The sequence below is a fragment of the Apiospora phragmitis genome (genome assembly GCF_038363925.1).
Source record: "Apiospora phragmitis strain CBS 135458 chromosome Unknown utg000010l:1.0-9815664.0:1.0-9183399.0, whole genome shotgun sequence".
Classification (NCBI taxonomy): Eukaryota; Fungi; Ascomycota; class Sordariomycetes; order Amphisphaeriales; family Apiosporaceae; genus Apiospora; species Apiospora phragmitis.
Genome location: NW_027117409.1, coordinates 2,659,704 through 2,678,683, shown reverse-complemented (window position 1 = coordinate 2,678,683; position 18,980 = coordinate 2,659,704). Strand labels below are relative to the sequence as shown.

Below are 18,980 nucleotides of genomic sequence, written 5' to 3'. Positions count from 1 at the left end.
TCCCATCATCTCGTTGTGAAAATCCATGTTTCGTAAGACAACGCCAGAACCGATGCCAGTTTTTTGCTCTCCTTTCGCTCGCCACTGTACATGACCACACTTAGTGACCAGCACGACGAGACTCAGCGATGACACGCTGGAGCTCGTCAACCTTCGCCTTAGCACGGCCGAAAGTACCGAGCTGATGCGAACGTTAGTATTCGTGTAGTTGATAGCCATGGATGGGGCATCTGAACGTACTCTCTTCTTGGCGAGCTTACGGGCACGCTTGTCACGGGAGTTACGGAGCAACTCAATGACGCGGCGCTCGTAAGGGGCGAGACCAGCGACCTCCTTAACGACGTCCTTTATAACAATGTTAGCGAGCTGGTCTTATCATGTTGGATCCCCCCAATGATCGATCCTTATTTCTCGCGCTATTTCGGGGCAACGACTGAATGGTTCGGCCATCGGGAAGAGTCCATCGATTGGACATGTAGGAGAATATAACGTACCCGGACGAAAGAGGTGCGCTTGCTCAGGTGACCCTTGGTGCGGGAGACTCTGGGCTTGGCGACACGAGCGGTGGTCTACATTCAACAGGAAATCTCCAAGTCAGCCAACGTCCATCGTCTGCGGTGTGCTTCGTGTATCAACCACAACAAGAACGAATCATTGTGTCAAAGCAGCAGCAGAGATCCTCCAGGAGGTGAGACGATGCGAAAAGACCTCTTATCACAAGAGATCTGCCGACTTTGCCTGCCCATGCCCGCAAGATTATTCCTGCCGCTGAAATGGCTGGACGGATATTTGGTTCTTGTTGTGTCTATTCTTTCTTCGGTCTTCGTTCTTGGTCGCCCAAGACGAAAGGAGGGAAAGTCGGAGGTGTGGTGGTTCATCCTACCTTGTGGCCGCGATTGGCGCCAACGGTCAAACCGGTGCGAGCGGGAGCTTCCTTGGCCATCTTGATGGATTGATGGGCGTTGATGCTGTGGTGTTTGGGGGTTAGTTGTCGTCGGGTTGAGGAGGAAAGTTCGCTAAAGTTCAGACCAGGCCGCTCGGCAAATTTTGAGTGGGCACTTTTGCTCTTTTCCTAATAAATTATTCAATTGTGTGGAGTGGGGAGAGGAGGTGCGCTGTGCTGGTGGCTCGTTAGCCCGGCGTGTGGCTGAACTGGGATGACCAGTGCGTCCAATGTGGCACAGACTTTTCTTTGCATGCAAGCCTTGAGCCTCAAGCGGCTCGGTGAACGAATTGGTTGAGGCAGCAGTTGATCATCATCGCACTCTCTTGACCGATGAGTAGGTAGCTCTTTGACTAAAGCATCCGATACCGCTTGTTACTGTGATATCAACTGAAGGCAAAGTCCCGGAGCCCAGCCGGAATTATTCCAATATTCCGTATGCGCCATCCGGGTTTTTCTTCATGATCAATCTGGCGAGTCGTGGATTCTCAACCTAAAGCTAGTCGCCGTTGGTCTTTCCGAGCGGAACCGCCGTTGTGTTTGTATAACAAATTCCCAGCTTGGATATGAGTGTCATTTTTTCAGTAGTCGTATGTAGTTTGTCATATACTACTGCTGCTACAGTACACCATGGACCCAGCACGGCGAACCCAGGCGTTCCACAGACGCGCAAGTTCTGCAAGAGTGCTTCCGATCAAATCGAATACCCAGGAGGCCGCACGCAGCCGAACACGAAGCTTTCGTTCTCGACAACCTGTCAGTTTGTGCTTGTGTATGTACAAACTGCGCAAACTGCGCGTGGCGGCCCACCGTCCGAGGAATAGATGCTCCTCGTCAATAGTGTCTCCCCTAGTAGTCCCTGCAGCGACTACGTGGAATCCCCAGCTGTATGGTCAAGCATACGGGGGCTGAGGTTGAAACGAAAACATGTATTTCCGCCTTGGATTATCGTGGGATTCGAGGCATATGCATAAAAACTTCAATTACATACCAAGCCATGGTGTCATGTCCCCGAGCTTACTAGTACTACGGAAACATCGGTGAGTTCCTTGTTGCACATAGAGCACGGCACCACATGATCTGCTACGTATGTGCCGTTCAGCCCAAGGTGTTCGCCGACAGTGAAACATGAAACACGTTGCTATTGGTGTGCTGAACGCGATGGTTGATATATACAGTAAGATATCTCCTATTCCGGGCCGTCGCACGGTATCTAGCCAGCTAGGGCTGCCGATCCCTGTGGATAATGGCTCGCTAAAAGCGTCGACGATCTGTTTATGTGGATGCCCCTTACTCCTTCGAGCCAATCCCATATGCAGATTGCATCACAGATCGGCAGCTGTACACCACTGCATTCTCGCTCGAGTTGGAATGTCTTGGCAGGGGCAGCACAAGCGATAATTCCAAGATGCCGATGTTCGCCAGGCACCACCATCACAGTAACCTAGAAAGTGGAATCGTGGATACTCGAAAGTATGTAAGAGACACAGCTACTATCACAGGATGATAAACTGGGCGTAGAGGGGCATTATATAGCAGACCTTGGCCCCCCTGCCGCATCTCAGATGTCGATAGTTGTTGATCTCCATCCCTCTCGAATCTACATTCTCACATTGTCATAGTCACATACCTTAAGTCACATACCTTAATTCATATACCTATATCACACCCATCGCTTTCACTTGGCATCCCACATAATCCCTTAATCATATCACTGGACTGGAGTGTCAACCATCCAGCGTTTCTAATTCTCCACGACTTCACTCCCTGCTAGTTTCCAAGATGCTCTTCTCAGTCGCCTTCGTTGGACTGATGGCCAGCACGGTGGCCTCGACGCCGTTGAAGTACAAGATCCCCGCCAACATGAAGGTGGCCGCCGACTGTACTATGCCATCCGAGTACACTGTCAGCAACTTCTCGGCTTATACAGACCGCTCCAACCAGACCACGGTCTCTTTCACCTATGCCGACACGGCCACGGGCATCAGCACGCATTGCGAGCGCAACCCGGCTTCCAAGCCCCACAACACGAACCCCAGCCTGGCCTCCCGCTATGCCTGCGACGATGCCAACGTCGAGTTCATCTACCAGGCCACGGGTGTTGCGGGCCTGACCGTGATCGAGGCTGCGTGCCCTGGAGGGTGAGTTTATTACCGTTTTTGTTCTGTTCGGTGATTTTCAAGGTCCTGTTGAGTGTGATGAGACATCGAGAGAGAGAGAAAACATGATGACTAATTCGTACATATCGTCGCGCATTTCAGTGGTTCATCCGCGTTCGAGGCATCGGGCCTTGTTCCTTTCAATCAGACATGCAGCTCCACGCCGATGGGACGGAACTGTACTTCGAACCCAGCGGCGGTTACGGAGGAGTTCTCGAGTTTGCAGCCGCGACCCGCTGGAGCCTTTTCTCAGGCTTGAGCTCGCGAGGTTTCAGAAGAGCACGCGTGGATGTCTAAGGCCAGAAGGTCAGAAGGTTAGAAGGTCAGACGAAGTGGATGGAAAGTTTGGTCTGCTAAGGGAGCCATGGGTGCCCGACAGACCATGATGTACGAAAGTTAACGGAGACTCATGACTGCTGTATGTAATGTATAGCTGCAGATGATAATTTGGTAATCGATGATTTTTACGGCATCCTTAATTTATCTTCGGAGTGGTATCGATGCGTTACTGTAGGTATTACCTAATGGGTGCCACAGCTAAAAAGATGAGCCGACGCGGCATACGAGTCATCTTCATGACTCATCACATTAATATCGAACGCCCATGGACTTGTAAATGAAGCATATAATCGTGACCAATCTTGGTGTTGATAGGTTCCTCTTACACCCCAGTCAACTCCCCCAGTACCCCGCATTATGCCAAGTGACGCCACAAGTCGATGCTCGGGTGGTTGGACTAATCAGAATAAGCCTGGGAATGGAATGACCAGTGCCAGAGCCAGAGCCAGGTTGGGTTGGCCCAATTGTGCCGTCTATTCTCAGCTTTTAGGTTGACCGTGAATGCATCACACGACAAAGGCTCGAGCAGCGTCCCAATACTGCGTGATGCCTACTCCTTCTTTCGAACGGCCGCTACTTCGCAATGCTTTACTCCATCTAATACCTCGCCTCCCTCATTGAACCTCCCATCATGGGTACTGACCATCTCTTGTTTACCAAATACCAATATCGACATTACTACTAAGATTGGAACTCGTTGCACGAAATGTTCCCGAATCTTCTCAAGATATTTACGTTTTCGCATGTTGTAGCGGCCGCATTGGGATCGCCGCAAGCCGCGAATGAACAGAAGCCCCTACGAGTCGCCGCATCCGACAATCCAGCAAGCGGCATCTCAGTCCGCCTCTTCGCTCACCTCGAGCGCTTGTCAAGACTGATCGACATCGCATACTGTGTTGGCACGACCGGACTCACTCGCCCATTCGAATGTGCGTCACGATGCAAGGACTTTCCAACACTTGAGTTGGTGGAAACATGGAATACAGGGGTCCTGATGAGCGACAGCTGTGGCTACGTTGCCATCGATCATGGTGCGCATCTACATCACAGATCTGTTGCGGACGCGAATGCGCGTTACCAGCGTGGCGCCATCATTGTCGCATTCCGTGGCACCTATAGCATCACGAATACCGTCATCGACCTGAGTACGGTCCCGCAGGAGTATGTTCCTTATCCTTCGCCGGACGAAAGAGGAGACGAGCCACCCAAGGAACCGGAACACAAGTGCGATAACTGCACTGTGCACATGGGCTTTCTAGCATCCTGGAAGGTAGCCAGGGACAGTGTGCTACCTGCCCTCAAGCCTTTGGTGGCTCGGTATCCCGACTACTCCATCCATCTCGTTGGGCATAGTCTCGGGGGTGCCGTAGCTGCGCTCGCTGCTTTGGAGATGAAAGTCATCCTAGGTTGGGACAACATTGTCGTGACAACCTTTGGGGAGCCCAGGGTTGGTAATGCTGGTTTCGTCAAATATATGGACGCCGTCTTCGACCTGAAAAACAAGACCACAGACGCCGAACACTATGATTATCGACGGTTGACTCATGCGGACGACCCTGTACCCCTGCTTCCCCTCTCGGAATGGGGGTTTCGGTCGCATGCTGGGGAGATGTTCATATCCAAGTCAGAGTTGAGCCCGGCGCCTGAAGACATATCCCCTTGCGCCGGCGATTCCGACCCAAACTGTATTGCTGGCTCGGAAGGCGAGCCACTGAGCGGGGAAGCCGATGACTGGGACGATGAATCCTGGCCGATGGAGCACAGATCTTGGGGTTTCCCGTCGCGGCTCAAGCTCTGGCAGCTTTTATTCGCGCATCGCGACTATTTCTGGCGCTTGGGTTTATGTGTCCCAGGCGGAGATCCGATAGATTGGGGACGAGACAGGTATCCCAACATCAGTGAGAGCGACGAGTTGTAAGGGCGGGAGGCGGGGAGAGAAGGAGAGAATACTGTAAGATTCTACGAGCGTGGCATAGTGACCTCCTATTCGATTATCTTCACTACCGTGTCAAAAGCGTGTGGCGGTGAAACAGAAAGCGTGAGTATGAGGCTCGTTCAACGTAGCATTGAATACGTCGATAATATATAATCCAATAATCTATCAACCGAACAACCCTTGAAGCCAAGCTCAGCAGTCGATGCCTGAGCTCTGAACATGAAAAGTCCGGATTAAATTCCGGGCACCCTGTTCCGAGCAGCCAGAATCCTTGGCGTCCCGTCTGACAGCACGTTCGCATTAGCTGACTAGCCCAGCCGCTTGCCTATGTTGCATGATGAACGCAACGTAGCAGCAGTCCAGTTTTTGCCTTTGGTTTTCTCTTTATCCTTCTTGCCCTCCTCCCACTTTGACCAGTCTGCTCAGGATCAGTTGAATATGTGTGGTGCGTGAAGCTCTACTACCGTGCTCGTTGTGCTCGTTCATGGGGCAACGTTTTCGATACTCTCTCTCTCTCCTCCTTTCTGGGTGTCCCGGTAACCTTAAGGAGCAAGAAGGCCGGCAGTGGAGGAGAAGGAAAAGACTGAGGACCCTGAGGCTGGACGTTTGAAGTGGGCTTGCACTCTCGGGACTAATGAGCAACTAGCCAGCCTCCTTAGGGCGAGGGTGCCCACACGCGGCGAAAGGAAAAGGAAAAGGGAGGGCAGGAGAGGGGTAAATTAGAGACAGGACGAGCAGAGAAAAACAGGGTCCTGCTTCTGGATTATGGAATGGAAGGATAATCAGAAGAAAGGGAAGCCCCGTAGTATTCAAATATAGCACGGCCGCCGGTTGTGTACCTACGTACACTGCAATTTGGATCCTTAACCACGCACGATTCATTCGTAACCGCTGGCCAAAAGGTTTCATGCCTGCTTAATGCTCTCCTTCTGCTCCTCCGGCCCAAAAGTCTGCTCTTGATACGGTAATGGTGCCCCCTAATCCGTGGCTTGTGTGTTCGGGGCAGGTGTGCCAAAACCGGTTTTGCTCCTGCTTTGTTTGTTTTTTTGCCCATCAACGGTCGGTAGGCTGAGAGAGAACCACGCGTACGTCAAATACTTATCACGTTAAGTACTTGTCGGGTTGTACAAATTCATAAGATAACGTACATGCATCTAGTCGGATGCCGAGACTCGGCTAATTGCAAATCAACCACAGACGGGCGTGCCCTATTGTCACCGTGATCATCCCAATACTCGTTGTTTGTTTAAATTAATCATGGCTTTCTTGCTTTCTTTCGGCCTCATGCTGACGTGAAATGGAGGATGAACTCGGGGCAATCGATACTACGTGTACGCAAACAAGGCATTGTGCTTTTGTCACCCGTCGTTTGAAGTTGGGGCACTCTTCCTTCCTTTTTTCTACTACACCGGACGATGGAGTCAATCCTGGAACCGTCCCGGATACCCGCGGTACGGCGGCCAGCAAGCAGGGCTGACCTGACTACCTAACCTAACATATGGGCAATAGAAGAGATCACCACAGCGCTCGCCGCCTAGACTGATTCCTGGGCTGCGAGCAACCCCACCATCAAGACAGATAGATACATACATGTATATACTTAATACTCCATAAACCATTGATATATCCCGAGATTGCTCAAGTGGCTATCGACGTAGATATACCAACGTGTCGACACATTGCTGGGACACCGGCTCTTCAACTTCATGATGACTTACTAGGTACCTACCGAGGCAACTCAGGCTGAAGGTTTTGCCTACATGGTATCGAGGGTTAGAAGTATTCTAGATAGGCGGATTGCATTATATCAGTCACCCGCTAGCGTGGCTACAGGAGCATATGCATGTGAGAATGTGCTGACCTAACATTGTGATGCATGCGCCTTTTGCGCAACTAGGTACTCAGAGGTGGAAGTGAGGCAATGGAGATTGATATAGGCGAACGAATACTAAGTGCGGGTAGTAGATAGCGACTGAATAGTCTGATCGCCACTTGCTTCATTGGATCCTGATCTCTCTCTCACTCAATGCTCCAAGTCGAGAAAGGAGGAATAGCAAACGACCCAGATAACGCGTATGCAGGCCCGTTAGATAACAGCCACGACACCTACCACATGCTACCTACCTACCGATTACATGTATGAATGTACCTACCTACTGTTTGCAATCTGATGGCGACGGGAGTCTGAAAGAAGCTTATTATTATTATTACTCCAATATTGTTCATTATTATTCACCAGTGGCACGAACACCCGACGCCTGAGCAGCCCGACTGGGCCCAACTGTCGAGTTGTCCGCAATATACATACGACCACTAGGGAGGACTACGACGATTGGAGTTAGGTACCTTCACCAGTCCAGCAGCGAAGCCGCATTGAAATGCAGGCTACGCTGGAAGAAACCCGTGGAAATTGAAACAAAGCGGTGCAATGCATCTATTGCGGGCAGTGGGGCGCAAGTGCGGTGGACCCCCAATCCAATGGATGTTTTGGACTTCAACTCGTCGAAATTGGGAAGCCAGAAGGCAGCCCTGAACCAATGGAAGGGGGGAAGCAAATGGAATACAATACATACAATGCAAGCAATGCCAATGTAGTAGTAGCACCTGTCACCGGGATGGGAAACAAAATAGGGCAGAAAAACAGGGGGACAACAATATTCGGATTTGCAGTGCCGTACAGTGTCTTGTTGCTGTATTGAGAGGTATCGTATCAATCCATCAAGCAACACCTCAGGTAAGGTCTGCCCAAAGCTGGAGAGCGAGGGAGAGAGAGGAATAGGCAAGAGGGGATCTCGTTATTTACTAGCCTGGGAATTGGGGCACTTGATGCCTCGCCCCGTCCAGTGTGTGCAGTGTCCAGTCCAAGTCCAGTGTGTGCAAGTGTCCAGTGCCATCCCGTCCAATCCCATCCAGCCCAAGCCCGCGCTTCCTCTTCCCTTTCCCAGTTCAGTCTGGTCCCCCCAAAAAGCCCAAGCAAGTCCTTTCCCCCCCAGTCCCAACCCACCCACTCCCAATCTCAAACTCGTGTGATTGATTTGGACATCAATTGTCACAACATCAAGTAAATAATACTCTTTCTACCTCTTCCCCTCCCAAACTCTCAACAAACCACTCCCCCCTTCGGCGATAAAACAACTTTTATTCCACAACTACACCCTCACACAACCAACCACCACATCCAAAATGGCTACCGAGGTATGTTCAAGCTCGATTTCTCGCCTCCCATATCGTAAAAATCCTGCAGCGCTCTGCTGGACTACCCCGAGTCGTGGGCTTTGCTGCCTCGCCGCTCCTGGCCCGTCTCCTTTCCCGCTGCCTGCCTGATAACGCCCGACGTATCGCCAACGTGTCGCTCTTCTGCCTCTGGCACTTTGCGACCAGCGGCAATGCGCACGCATCGACACCGCGTCCTGCTCCTGCCCTTGCTTTCCATACCATATCCCAATCCTCTTTGCTCCTGATCTATGCTGACCATGCTCTCTTCCTATAGCGTGAAAGGTTTGACCTCCTATTCTCCCGCCCTCTCGAGATGGCCCGTATCCTGAAGTAAATATCTAACCCATGTGACCCGAACTATAGCAAGACCTTCCTGGCTCGCCTCTGCGAGCAGGCCGAGCGTTACGATGAGATGGTTACCTACATGAAGGAGGTCGCCAAGCTGGGTGGCGAGCTCACCGTTGATGAGCGCAACCTGCTCTCGGTCGCCTACAAGAACGTCGTCGGTACGCGCCGTGCCTCGTGGCGCATCATCTCCTCCATCGAGCAGAAGGAGGAGTCCAAGGGCTCCGACAAGCACGTCGGCACCATCAAGGAGTACCGCTCCAAGATTGAGCTCGAGTTGGAGAAGGTCTGCCAGGATGTCCTCGACGTCCTTGACGAGAGCCTGATCCCCAACGCCGCCACCGGCGAGTCCAAGGTCTTCTACCACAAGATGTGAGCTCCATTGCCCCGATAATAACACGTATCGTACACGCTCTGACCATGGCATTTTGCCCCGTACAGGAAGGGTGACTACCACCGTTACCTGGCTGAGTTCGCCTCAGGCGAGAAGCGTAAGGGTGCTGCCACCGCTGCCCACGAGGCTTACAAGGTAAATTAAATGCACCTATCACATGCAATTCTCGCTTTTTCCTATATGCTGACCTGTCCCGCTTCAGAGCGCCACCGATGTCGCCCAGACTGAGCTGACGCCCACTCACCCCATCCGCCTCGGCCTTGCCCTCAACTTCTCTGTCTTCTACTACGAGATTTTGAACTCACCTGACCGGGCTTGCCACCTTGCCAAGCAGGCCTTTGACGACGCCATCGCCGAGCTGGACTCTCTGTCTGAGGAGTCCTACCGCGACAGCACCCTTATCATGCAGCTGCTCCGTGATAACCTGACTCTCTGGACCTCGTCCGACAACGCTGAGGGTGAGGCTGCCGCCACCACCGATGCCGCCGCCCCCAAGGAGGAGAAGCCTGCTGAGGAGGAGGTCAAGAGGAGGAGGCCCCGGCTGCTGCTGCCGCCGCTCCCGAGTCCTAAGCGGCTCCGCTCATGTCTACTCGACACGACTGGTTCCGAGCTATGTGATACCCTCCTAATCTCGGCCTGGATCCGGTAAAGATAGCGATGACGTTGGTTGTGGCATCCGCCAGAGGCTTTGGTGCGGGGAGTTGGTTTTGGTATTTTATCACAAAGCGGGGCAGGAAAATGCAGACCATGGTTCTTATTTCCCCCTTGATCACACGTGGTAGAAGAGACTGCGCAGTAGTTTGTACGTCTTGTCTACAGTTGGGATCACCATAAGTTTCATCACCGCCTGTGTGTTCTTCCGAACCCTTCCCCTTCCCCTGGTCTGGTTGTCAATGATGAAAGAAGAGTTTCGCCGAAAATGAGTCGCGGTGACTCTCGAAAGGACTATTGATGGTCAATATGGACTCCGGGTTTTCCTATATCCTGCAGTGTTTTCTTTTTCTCCTTTGAATTTCTGTGTCTTGTTTCCCCCTCCCAGAGATATCGCGAACAGCGTTTGCCCCCTACTACTTACTGGGTTTGCTTGGCATGTAGCCCAACACACGAGTATCTGGGATCCGCACAAAATTGTACGCCATAAAACCCCGGGTCTCCTCGAGGGTTTCTGACGACCTGATAGGTGGACCCTAGGCTCAGCTGTGGGTAGTGTTTCGCGGCTATAATGATGGGCTGTCGTTTGACCACGCCTATCCTCACTGCCGGCTCACTATTACAGAAAACCTGTCAGGACTGGCTATGGTCAGATCTTCCAGTGCAGCCAAAATCTCATATAAAGCAAAAAATCTTCCAGCAAAACCTCCTTGGTAAAATATATTCTGCTACGCTACAGTGATAGATTCGTGACCGGTAACATGCCCACCCATCTTTCTTAACTCTCTAGGTATGTTTGCTATTGGTCCGAACCCTCCCGCCCGAATACGTCCCGAGACTGTATGTCTAAACTGGTCAATCTCTTACAAAAATAGTGAAAAATAGGGGTATGGTAAGCTTCATTTATATATTCTATTAACGCTCTTTTTTTAACGTCGACTGCTATCTAAACCAGGAGTAAACGTCAGAATGGTCATACGGCTATAACCATCGCCTATACCCTGTCATTCATAACGATAACGATGCCTATTTGTTCCTATAAATACGCTAAAGTGATCACTATTTTTTTTCGACTTATTCCTGCCCCTCGAATGCAGACGACAAGGTATGCTAGACATGCTGGAGCATCAGAAGGAGCTGGTTCTACTTCCCTAGCTTCAGCCACTTGGGCATCCCCTTCTTCGCACCACCCTCACCCTTGGGCTTGTCGTCCGCATTGGCCTTGCTCAGACCCGGCGCCGGCGATGCCTCCTCCTCGCCCTGTGGTATCTCGGGTATCTCCACCTCTCGTGCGCGGCGCGAGGCATCTGCCTTCAGGAAGGGTTGCTTGCGGGTCTCCGTCGAGACCGAGTCGTCCCAGAGGAGATTGACTACGGTACTACCGGCCAGGCTGTAGCCCGCGATCAGCTTGGTGCCGTCGTCCCGGATGGGGACCTTGGCGCCGGCCGGAACGAGCTTGAACTTGGCGCTCTGGGCGGCCATGACTGTGCGCACGGCATTGTATAGGAACTCGCCGGTCTGGTCCGGATGTATGACCCAGGTAGCTTGCGTGTTGTCGGGGAAGCGGACACGTACCTTCACCTCCTTGACGGCGGCCAGTTTGGCCTGCCTCTCGGCAACCTCTTCGGCAAGCTCCTGATCGGACAATAAGCGCTTGTTCTGGCCTGCGTTCTTCAGCCGTTGTTGATGAAGTTGTGCATGTACGATACCAGGCGTATAGATATCATCCGACTCTGTCGTGTGAGCTGCGTGAGGCGTAGCAGATGAAGGGGCCGCGAAAACAGAAACGGGTTGTAGCGGATCAGTAGGTGTTGTTTCAACTTCCATTAGGTCTGGGCCTTCCTGGGTTGTGCCTATGCTGTCATCCTGCAAGGTGCCTTGGGCATCTGCTGCAGAGCTAGAAACGTCGTCTTGCGGAGGCTCTGCGGCAGGTGCATCGGCTGCAGAGCTAGACGCTTCTGCGGGCTCCTCCTTCGTTGGTTCTTCAGCTGCCTCTTTTGTAGCTTGTTCCTCCTCTTGAAAATATTGGGATACGTCAGCCATGGCATCCGCAAATGTCTTCTCCGTCTTCTGGAACGACAGGCGTATCAAGACATTGCCGGAGTTGTATCCCAGCTGGGCCAGTGTCTTCTGGAAGTCGACAAAGGTCGAAAGTGACCTCTGCTCGATCTGTAACACAGGTGTGTCGTAATATAACTGCCCGCCCCCTTGCGTGCCGCCATTGCTTATTTGGGGTTCCCCTCGACCTGTAATGTTGACGCCCTTTCCCTTCAGGATGTGACTTTCAAAGTGCCGTAGTACCTTCCATATTGTGACGTCGCTCGACAGCTTCTCGGTAAGTCTCCTTGTGCCGGCGAGTTGTGCTTCTCTCTGGGGCAGGTCCAGTGCTATGTTGATGGCGGACGGGGTCTTGGAGCGGACGACGAGCTCGAGCTTCGCGCCGGGAATCAGGCCGGCGCTGCGGAAGGTGTTGGATAAGTCGAGCTGCTTCTGCTTGTGCTTCAAGAGGAACTTGTCGGCGGACAGGCCAAACTTAGTGCATGCTTGCTCGAGGACTTGGGTCAGGTAGGTGCCCGGGTTGACCTTGATGGTAGCTTGGCGCAAGTCGGTGGAAATGACCTTGACATTTGTTGCCATATTGGATGAAGCTGTTCCTTTACAGCACCAAAAGGAGGTATGGTAGGTATGAAAGATGAGGAACCAGCCGGGTACAGAAAGAAACACTCTCTAGCTGGGTTCCTTGGTCATGGGATAGCGGTTCGTTCGAGTGCGCAGCTGAGGACGTGAGCCCGATCGATGGTGGGGGTTTTGACACTCGAATCAACGCTTAGGCGAACAGTAGCTCAACCATACACTGGAATAAACGCCTGCCAAAGCCTTCAATGTGTACTTGCCATGGAATCAACGCTTGAATAGCTATTGGAAATCTGAAGCGTTGAATAGTTCTTCAACGTTGATTCCGTTTGGACGTGTATTAGAGTGGGATGATGGTGGTGGTGGTGCTTTACGTAGTTGCCTGTTGCGCTGGGCTGGTACAGTGAGTGAGTACTCCGTACAGAGGGGCAAACGCACTAGGTTAACCACAGCAAAGCTGCTACTAAATCTGGCCTGAGCTTCGGGTCACCCCCCTGTCGATAACTGCCCATAGCTAAAGTACAGTACAGTACCTACCTGGAGGTACATACCCTAGCTGACAGCAGCCGCGCCATACTGTGATTGCCTTGCTTGCTTGGGGTCCTGGACACTGACGAACCGAGCCTCAGCCTGGCGCTCTATCAACGACCGATACGATACTGGAGCTCCCCAGCATTACAACCCGCCATTCAACCATCCACACCTGCATCTGACGACCACTCCTGCCATCGACTACCTCTTCACGTCACAGTCCAGTCTTTGATTGAGAGCTTCATTCAAGCCCAAACCACAGTCACCATGGTAAGCAAAGCTCCCGTCTGCATCGCCCTCATTGTCGTGTTATGAACAGCTATAGCTAACGAAGCTCTCCCCCAACCGCAGTCGTCACCATTCTCGATAAGTACGTCGCCTACCCAGTCTACCCCAGGACGAATTGCCCTCTTCCGCATGCATCATCATCACGTCTTCCTCCTACTGGACACACATCCGTAGAGACAACATAGTATAGACACAAACAGACAAGAAACAGCCCGGAAGATGCTAACCACCCAACCCCCACAACAGATGGCGGCGCCTGCGTAGCCATGGTGGGCAAGGACTGCGTGGCGATCGCGTGCGACCTGCGGCTGGGCCTGCAGGCCCTGACGATATCCAACAACTTCCCCAAGATCTTCCAGTACGGCGACGTCTTCCTGGGCCTGACGGGCCTGGCGACGGACGTGGACACGGTCTCGGACCTGTTCCGCTACAAGGTCAACATGTACCGCCTGCGCGAGGAGCGCAACATCGCGCCCACGACCTTCGCCAACCTCGTCTCCTCGTCCCTCTACGAGCGCCGCTTCGGCCCCTACTTCGTCTCCCCCGTCGTCGCCGGCCTCGAGCCCAAGTCGGGCAAGCCCTTCATCTGCGGCTTCGACAGCATCGGCTGCATCGACTTCGCCAAGGACTTCATCGTGAGCGGCACCGCCAACGAGCAGCTGTTCGGCATGTGCGAGAGTCTGTGGGAGCCCGATCTGGTACGTCGTTTTCTCCCCCTCTTCTCTTCTTTCAAGATCCCCTTTCTGTCCATCCTATTGCTCCCTCAAGGTAACAGGGCCGTTGACTAATATTTGAACACTCCGATATACAGGGACCGGATGATCTTTTCGAGACCATCTCGCAAGCCCTGCTGAGCGCCGTCGACAGAGATGCCCTTTCGGGCTGGGGTGCACATGTGTACATCATCGAGAAGAACAAGGTCACCAAGCGGTTACTGAAGGGCCGACAAGACTAAAAGGGCACGGAAGCGAATGGGAGAACGTCGTCACGAGCAGGATTTGCAGATTCTTTTGGCCTGTATTAACGAGATCAAGCAGCTCCGCCAGAAAAGAGCATATCTTTGCAATGGCAAGGACTATAGAAGATGGACGAAACCATGGGAATAGACCATCATCTACATGCGGCATATGGCTTGAAAAGCCGGCCGTAGCTGTACCACCATATGCCACGTTTCGATTAATGAGATGTTGAATCACGTACACTTAATTATCTATGCTGGGTCGTTACTCTCAGACACTCGGTAGGGCGGTGCCTTTTCGTGTCTTGGGAAATTGCTAAATCGATAGATCACAGCCCTCGTAGTTTTGGGCTATTAGGCCTGAGGCTTAACACAACGCAAACACTCAACAGCAGTAGAAATGGGAAATGGACAAGTTGATTCATAGCAAATCTCTTGGTTTTTCCTTCTTCTCTATCATCTCGAGCGCTCATGCTATGTTCTTTCCTTCCGGCACGCTGATGCAACGGCCTCGTAACTTCCTCTGTATGATACATGTCTAACCTAGGCAGTCATCTATCTAGTGTCTCGCCATGAACATTTTAGATGCGGGGGACTCGCTTCTAAGCCTGCTTCTTCTCCCTTGGACACCTCGACCGGTATCGTCTGGATGAAGTACGCTCTCTCCACAAACTTGAGCACCTCATCGATGAGACTAGTAAACAAGTTAGCAAACACAGGTCATTAATCAAGTAAAGGGGGGAAAGAACTCACATAACAGGAGCACTGATAATCAACACTGCCTTCCATTCATTCCAGTTCAGGGGCAAGATGGAGAACAAACCCTGCAGGAACGGGACGTAGAGCAGCGCGAAGTGCAGGGCCATGGAGAGGGCAATGGCGTAAACGAGCATCATGTTCTTCCACAGGGGCAGGGTGAGAAGCGACTCGCTCGATGAAAGAGCATTCATGGCGTTGAGCATCTCAATGACAACGAGAATCGAAAGCGACACGGTGGATGCCGACTTGGCCATCTCGTTACCGAAGATTTGGCAGCCAATCTCAGGGAAGTCCGAAGAGCAACGGTGGAAGTGGGAGAGTTGCCAGAAGCTGATCTGAGGGCCCTCGGCGTTGAACATGAACCACCAGGCATAGCCGGCAACGGTGGCAAGACCAACGTAAGTACCAATCACCAGGTAGCGGAAGAACAACCAACCACCGATGAGTGCCTCGTCTCGCTTTCTGGGAGATCGCTTCATAATGTCATGGTCGGGCGGGTTGAAAGACAGAGCAGTTGCAGGGAGACCGTCGGTGACCAGATTGACCCACAGGAGCTGGACAGGGATGAGAGCTTCAGGCATGCCGAGAGCCGCAGTGAGGAAGATGGAGACAACCTCTCCAATGTTGGACGAGATCAGGTAGCGGATGAACTGTTGGGTGTTGTTGTAGATGGAGCGACCCTCCTCAATGGCAACCTCGATAGTGGCGAAGTTGTCATCGGCGAGCACCATATCAGCAGCCAGGCGGGACACATCAGTACCAGAACCCATAGCGACACCAATATCAGCCTTCTTGAGCGCAGGCGCATCGTTAACACCGTCTCCAGTCATGGCAACAACCTCGCCCAGAGATTGGAGGAGATCAACCAGCTTCGACTTGTGGCTGGGCTCGACACGAGAGAACAGCGAGGCCTTCTTGGCAGCTTCAAGCTGCTCTCCGGGGCTGAGATTGTCAAACTCTCTTCCAGTGAAGCTCTTGCCGGTGAGGTCCTCGCTCTGGCCAAATACACCAATCGATCGGCAGATGCTTTCGGCAGTGTTGCGGTTATCTCCAGTGATGACGATGACACGGATTCCAGCATCCTTGCACTGCTTGATGGCCTTGGAGACCTCGGACGAGGAGGATCAAGCATACCAACAAGACCAAGGAGAGTCATCTTCTGTTCGATCTGAGCATATTCGGCGGTGGACCTGGCATTCTTGAACAGAGCATTCGAGCCGACGTTGTCGATGCTGGCAAGGGCAATAACTCGGAGACCACGGTTACCATAATCGACGAGCTCGGTCATGAGGAGGTCCTGAAGCTTCTTGTCAAGGGCCACGCGCTTTCCGTCAGTGCCAACAAGGGTGTGTGTGCATCGCTCAATAATGGACTCGGGGGCACCCTTAACCAAGAGCTTTTGCTGCTCGCCGTCCTGGACAAGTACCGACATACTCTTACGGTCACGGGAGAATTCGAATGTAGCAAGTCTGGGGAACTTCTGCTCGTACCATGAACTGGCGTGGTGAATGCAGTCTTCGGGGTTGCTGTTTGCCGGTGCACAAGGACCAACCTTCTCGGCCAAAACACGGAGAGCGCCCTCGGTCGGCTCACCAACGTTAGAGAAGTTCCCGCTGCGTGCGTCATATGCCAGGCGAGCGTCGTTACAGAGAGCAGCAACCTCAGTCATCTGGCCAATGGTCTTGGACTTCTGGGAAAGGTCCTGGACGACCTTTCCGTTGTTCTTGATATCACCCATAGGGGCAAAGGTTGTACCCTCGACATCCAACTCCTCCAAATCAGAACCATTCTCGGAGATGTAGACAATTTTGCTGACGCTCATTTGGTTGGTGGTCAGAGTACCAGTCTTGTCCGAGCAGATCACACTGCAGCTTCCAAGAGTCTCGACAGAGGGCAAACTTCGGACCACGGCGTTCTTGGCGGCCATCTTTCGCGTGCCGAGGGCAAGGCAGGTGGTGATAACTACAGCGAGACCTTCGGGGATAGCCGCAACACCCAGAGAAACAGCGATCTTCAGGTAATAGATGGCACCCTTGGTCCAGTTTCCATGGCTGGGATCAGCGAAATGGGGAATGTTGATCAGCCACACCAGGATACAGATGACAGTAATAACCTTGGCCAGAGAATCGCCAAAATCGTTGAGCTTTTGCTTGAGAGGGGTGGGCTCAGAGATCTGGGCGGTAATGCTCTCATGGATATCACCAATGGCAGTGTTGGAGCCAGTCAAGACAACAATAGCCTTTGCGCGTCCAGTAACCACCGTCGTTCCAGAGAAGAGAATGTTGACCTGGTCTTGAAGGACAGCCTTCTCGTCGTTTACAACTGCGCGGAAATCCTTCTGCACACTTTCACTCTCTCCCGTCAGGACAGCCTGGTCGACAGAGAAGCTGTTACTCTGAACCGAGATGATTCTGCAGTCGGCCGGGATTCTGTCGCCGACGGAGATGGAGATGAGATCGCCTGGTACCAACTCTTCCGCCTTGACCCGAGAAATGGCTCCATTGTTCCTGATGACGTTGGCCTCGTTGGCCGAGTATTCTTGGAGTGCAGCGATGGCCTTTTCGGCGCTGCTTTCTTGCGATACACCGACGACAGCATTGAGGATAAGAATGGTCAGAATCTATAGAAACGACTTGAGTTAGCCACTTGCTCATATGCATTGTGAAGAAGGTTGATAATCAAGGTATGACATACGACAGCAGGATCAACAAACGCGCTCCAGCCGCCCTCTTCCTCAAAGAGAGCTAGCACAAAGGAGACAGCTGCAGAACCGAGCAGGATAAGGACCAGCTGGTCCTTGAACTGCTCAAGAATGAGTTCCCACAGCGGCGTAGGTGGGTCTTCCGCGATAGCTAGATGTAGACGATGAGTGTCAGCCGCACACGCTCAGTTGGTGAATTGGCGATCAAAGGGGCCAGAAATTGCATACAGTTTTTGCCATGTTTAGTCCTCTGGTCAATGACCTGCTCATCCGTCAGACCCTTTGCGGCATCGACCTTGAAGTAGGCCAAGACCGCATCGGTGGTCTTTGCGAACGCGTCGTCCATGACGGTGCGCTGAGCGAAGGCTGCTTTTCTTCGTACAGGGGATGTCGCCGAAGATGGGTAGGGAAAGTTGGCGCCAGGGAGTAAATAGTGATAGGGAGATCTCGTCGACTAGCTTGAGATCTTGCCAACCATGCGCCGCGAGTGGGAGTGGTTGGGTAATGTATTTTGAGGTCGAGGTGGTGCAAGTGGGAGCTTGCAAAGATCAAATGAGGTTCAGTCCAGTCCAGCTATTCACAACTGCCACATGTTCTTTTTCTGGCAGCACCTTCTAAACTTGCCACACTCTACTAAGTTAGTAAAGAAGGACAGGTAAGAAATGTGAGGGAAAAGAGAAGATGTTGTTGTAAGGATGGGCGGAGAGAAGACGAGTGGCAGATGCTCGAAATGGGCCCGCTACTTGGTCTATACTATGTACAGTTACCCGAGCTGCCTGCTATCAATCGCTATCATGAACCCTGAGGCGCAAGTTACAACGTGTTCTTAGCACTTCAGTTCGGACTAGCTCAGCTCCCAAACCCGATTAGCAGCGGCTCCACGCCTTGTTTTCGAGCCTGGTTGCCTGCCCCCCGGCTATCCATCCCGGATAACCCTTGAATAGATTTCAGTACAAGGCTGTTGGCTTCCTGCAAAAGTCTAGAATGCTCGAGATGGACTTATATCGCTCAAGGATTGGTCAGCTTCCGATGTGAACTTTGAAGAGTGAGACCTTGTCGCAAACATTACCAATTACCTTTGACCTAAGGCAGTCCTGAGTTCTTCAATTCTTTTGACGATCTATCA

General features: G+C 52.4%; 7 protein-coding genes across 7 annotated transcripts; 4 read left to right on the top strand and 3 right to left on the bottom strand.

The window, feature by feature from the left end:
• Positions 1–100: 100 nt before the first annotated feature.
• PG994_010587 (60S ribosomal protein eL36) lies at positions 101–943 on the bottom strand (the record flags this gene model as incomplete). The annotated part of the gene is made up of 4 exons (XM_066861996.1): positions 101–181; positions 241–345; positions 495–569; positions 884–943. The coding sequence occupies 4 exons, from the start codon at positions 941–943 to the stop codon at positions 101–103; spliced, it is 321 nt and encodes a 106-aa protein (XP_066711106.1).
• Positions 944–2,725: 1,782 nt separating this feature from the next.
• Positions 2,726–3,399, top strand: PG994_010586 (uncharacterized protein; the record flags this gene model as incomplete). Its single annotated transcript, XM_066861995.1, has 2 exons — positions 2,726–3,084; positions 3,297–3,399. The coding sequence occupies 2 exons, from the start codon at positions 2,726–2,728 to the stop codon at positions 3,397–3,399; spliced, it is 462 nt and encodes a 153-aa protein (XP_066711105.1).
• Positions 3,400–4,147: 748 nt separating this feature from the next.
• On the top strand, positions 4,148–5,359 carry PG994_010585 (Alpha/Beta hydrolase protein; the record flags this gene model as incomplete). Its single annotated transcript, XM_066861994.1, has 1 exon — positions 4,148–5,359. One exon carries the CDS (start codon positions 4,148–4,150, stop codon positions 5,357–5,359), a length of 1,212 nt encoding a protein of 403 aa, XP_066711104.1.
• Positions 5,360–8,560: 3,201 nt separating this feature from the next.
• Positions 8,561–9,981, top strand: PG994_010584 (14-3-3 domain-containing protein; the record flags this gene model as incomplete). Its single annotated transcript, XM_066861993.1, has 5 exons — positions 8,561–8,572; positions 8,868–8,875; positions 8,957–9,310; positions 9,380–9,467; positions 9,535–9,981. The coding sequence occupies 5 exons, from the start codon at positions 8,561–8,563 to the stop codon at positions 9,979–9,981; spliced, it is 909 nt and encodes a 302-aa protein (XP_066711103.1).
• Positions 9,982–11,126: 1,145 nt separating this feature from the next.
• PG994_010583 (uncharacterized protein) lies at positions 11,127–12,620 on the bottom strand (the record flags this gene model as incomplete). The annotated part of the gene is made up of 1 exon (XM_066861992.1): positions 11,127–12,620. One exon carries the CDS (start codon positions 12,618–12,620, stop codon positions 11,127–11,129), a length of 1,494 nt encoding a protein of 497 aa, XP_066711102.1.
• Positions 12,621–13,415: 795 nt separating this feature from the next.
• On the top strand, positions 13,416–14,391 carry PG994_010582 (nucleophile aminohydrolase; the record flags this gene model as incomplete). Its single annotated transcript, XM_066861991.1, has 4 exons — positions 13,416–13,418; positions 13,500–13,518; positions 13,683–14,134; positions 14,248–14,391. 4 exons carry the CDS (start codon positions 13,416–13,418, stop codon positions 14,389–14,391), a joined length of 618 nt encoding a protein of 205 aa, XP_066711101.1.
• Positions 14,392–14,949: 558 nt separating this feature from the next.
• On the bottom strand, positions 14,950–18,200 carry PG994_010581 (Sarcoplasmic/endoplasmic reticulum calcium ATPase 3; the record flags this gene model as incomplete). Its single annotated transcript, XM_066861990.1, has 5 exons — positions 14,950–15,088; positions 15,148–16,262; positions 16,292–17,773; positions 17,848–18,005; positions 18,083–18,200. The coding sequence occupies 5 exons, from the start codon at positions 18,198–18,200 to the stop codon at positions 14,950–14,952; spliced, it is 3,012 nt and encodes a 1,003-aa protein (XP_066711100.1).
• Positions 18,201–18,980: the final 780 nt, after the last annotated feature.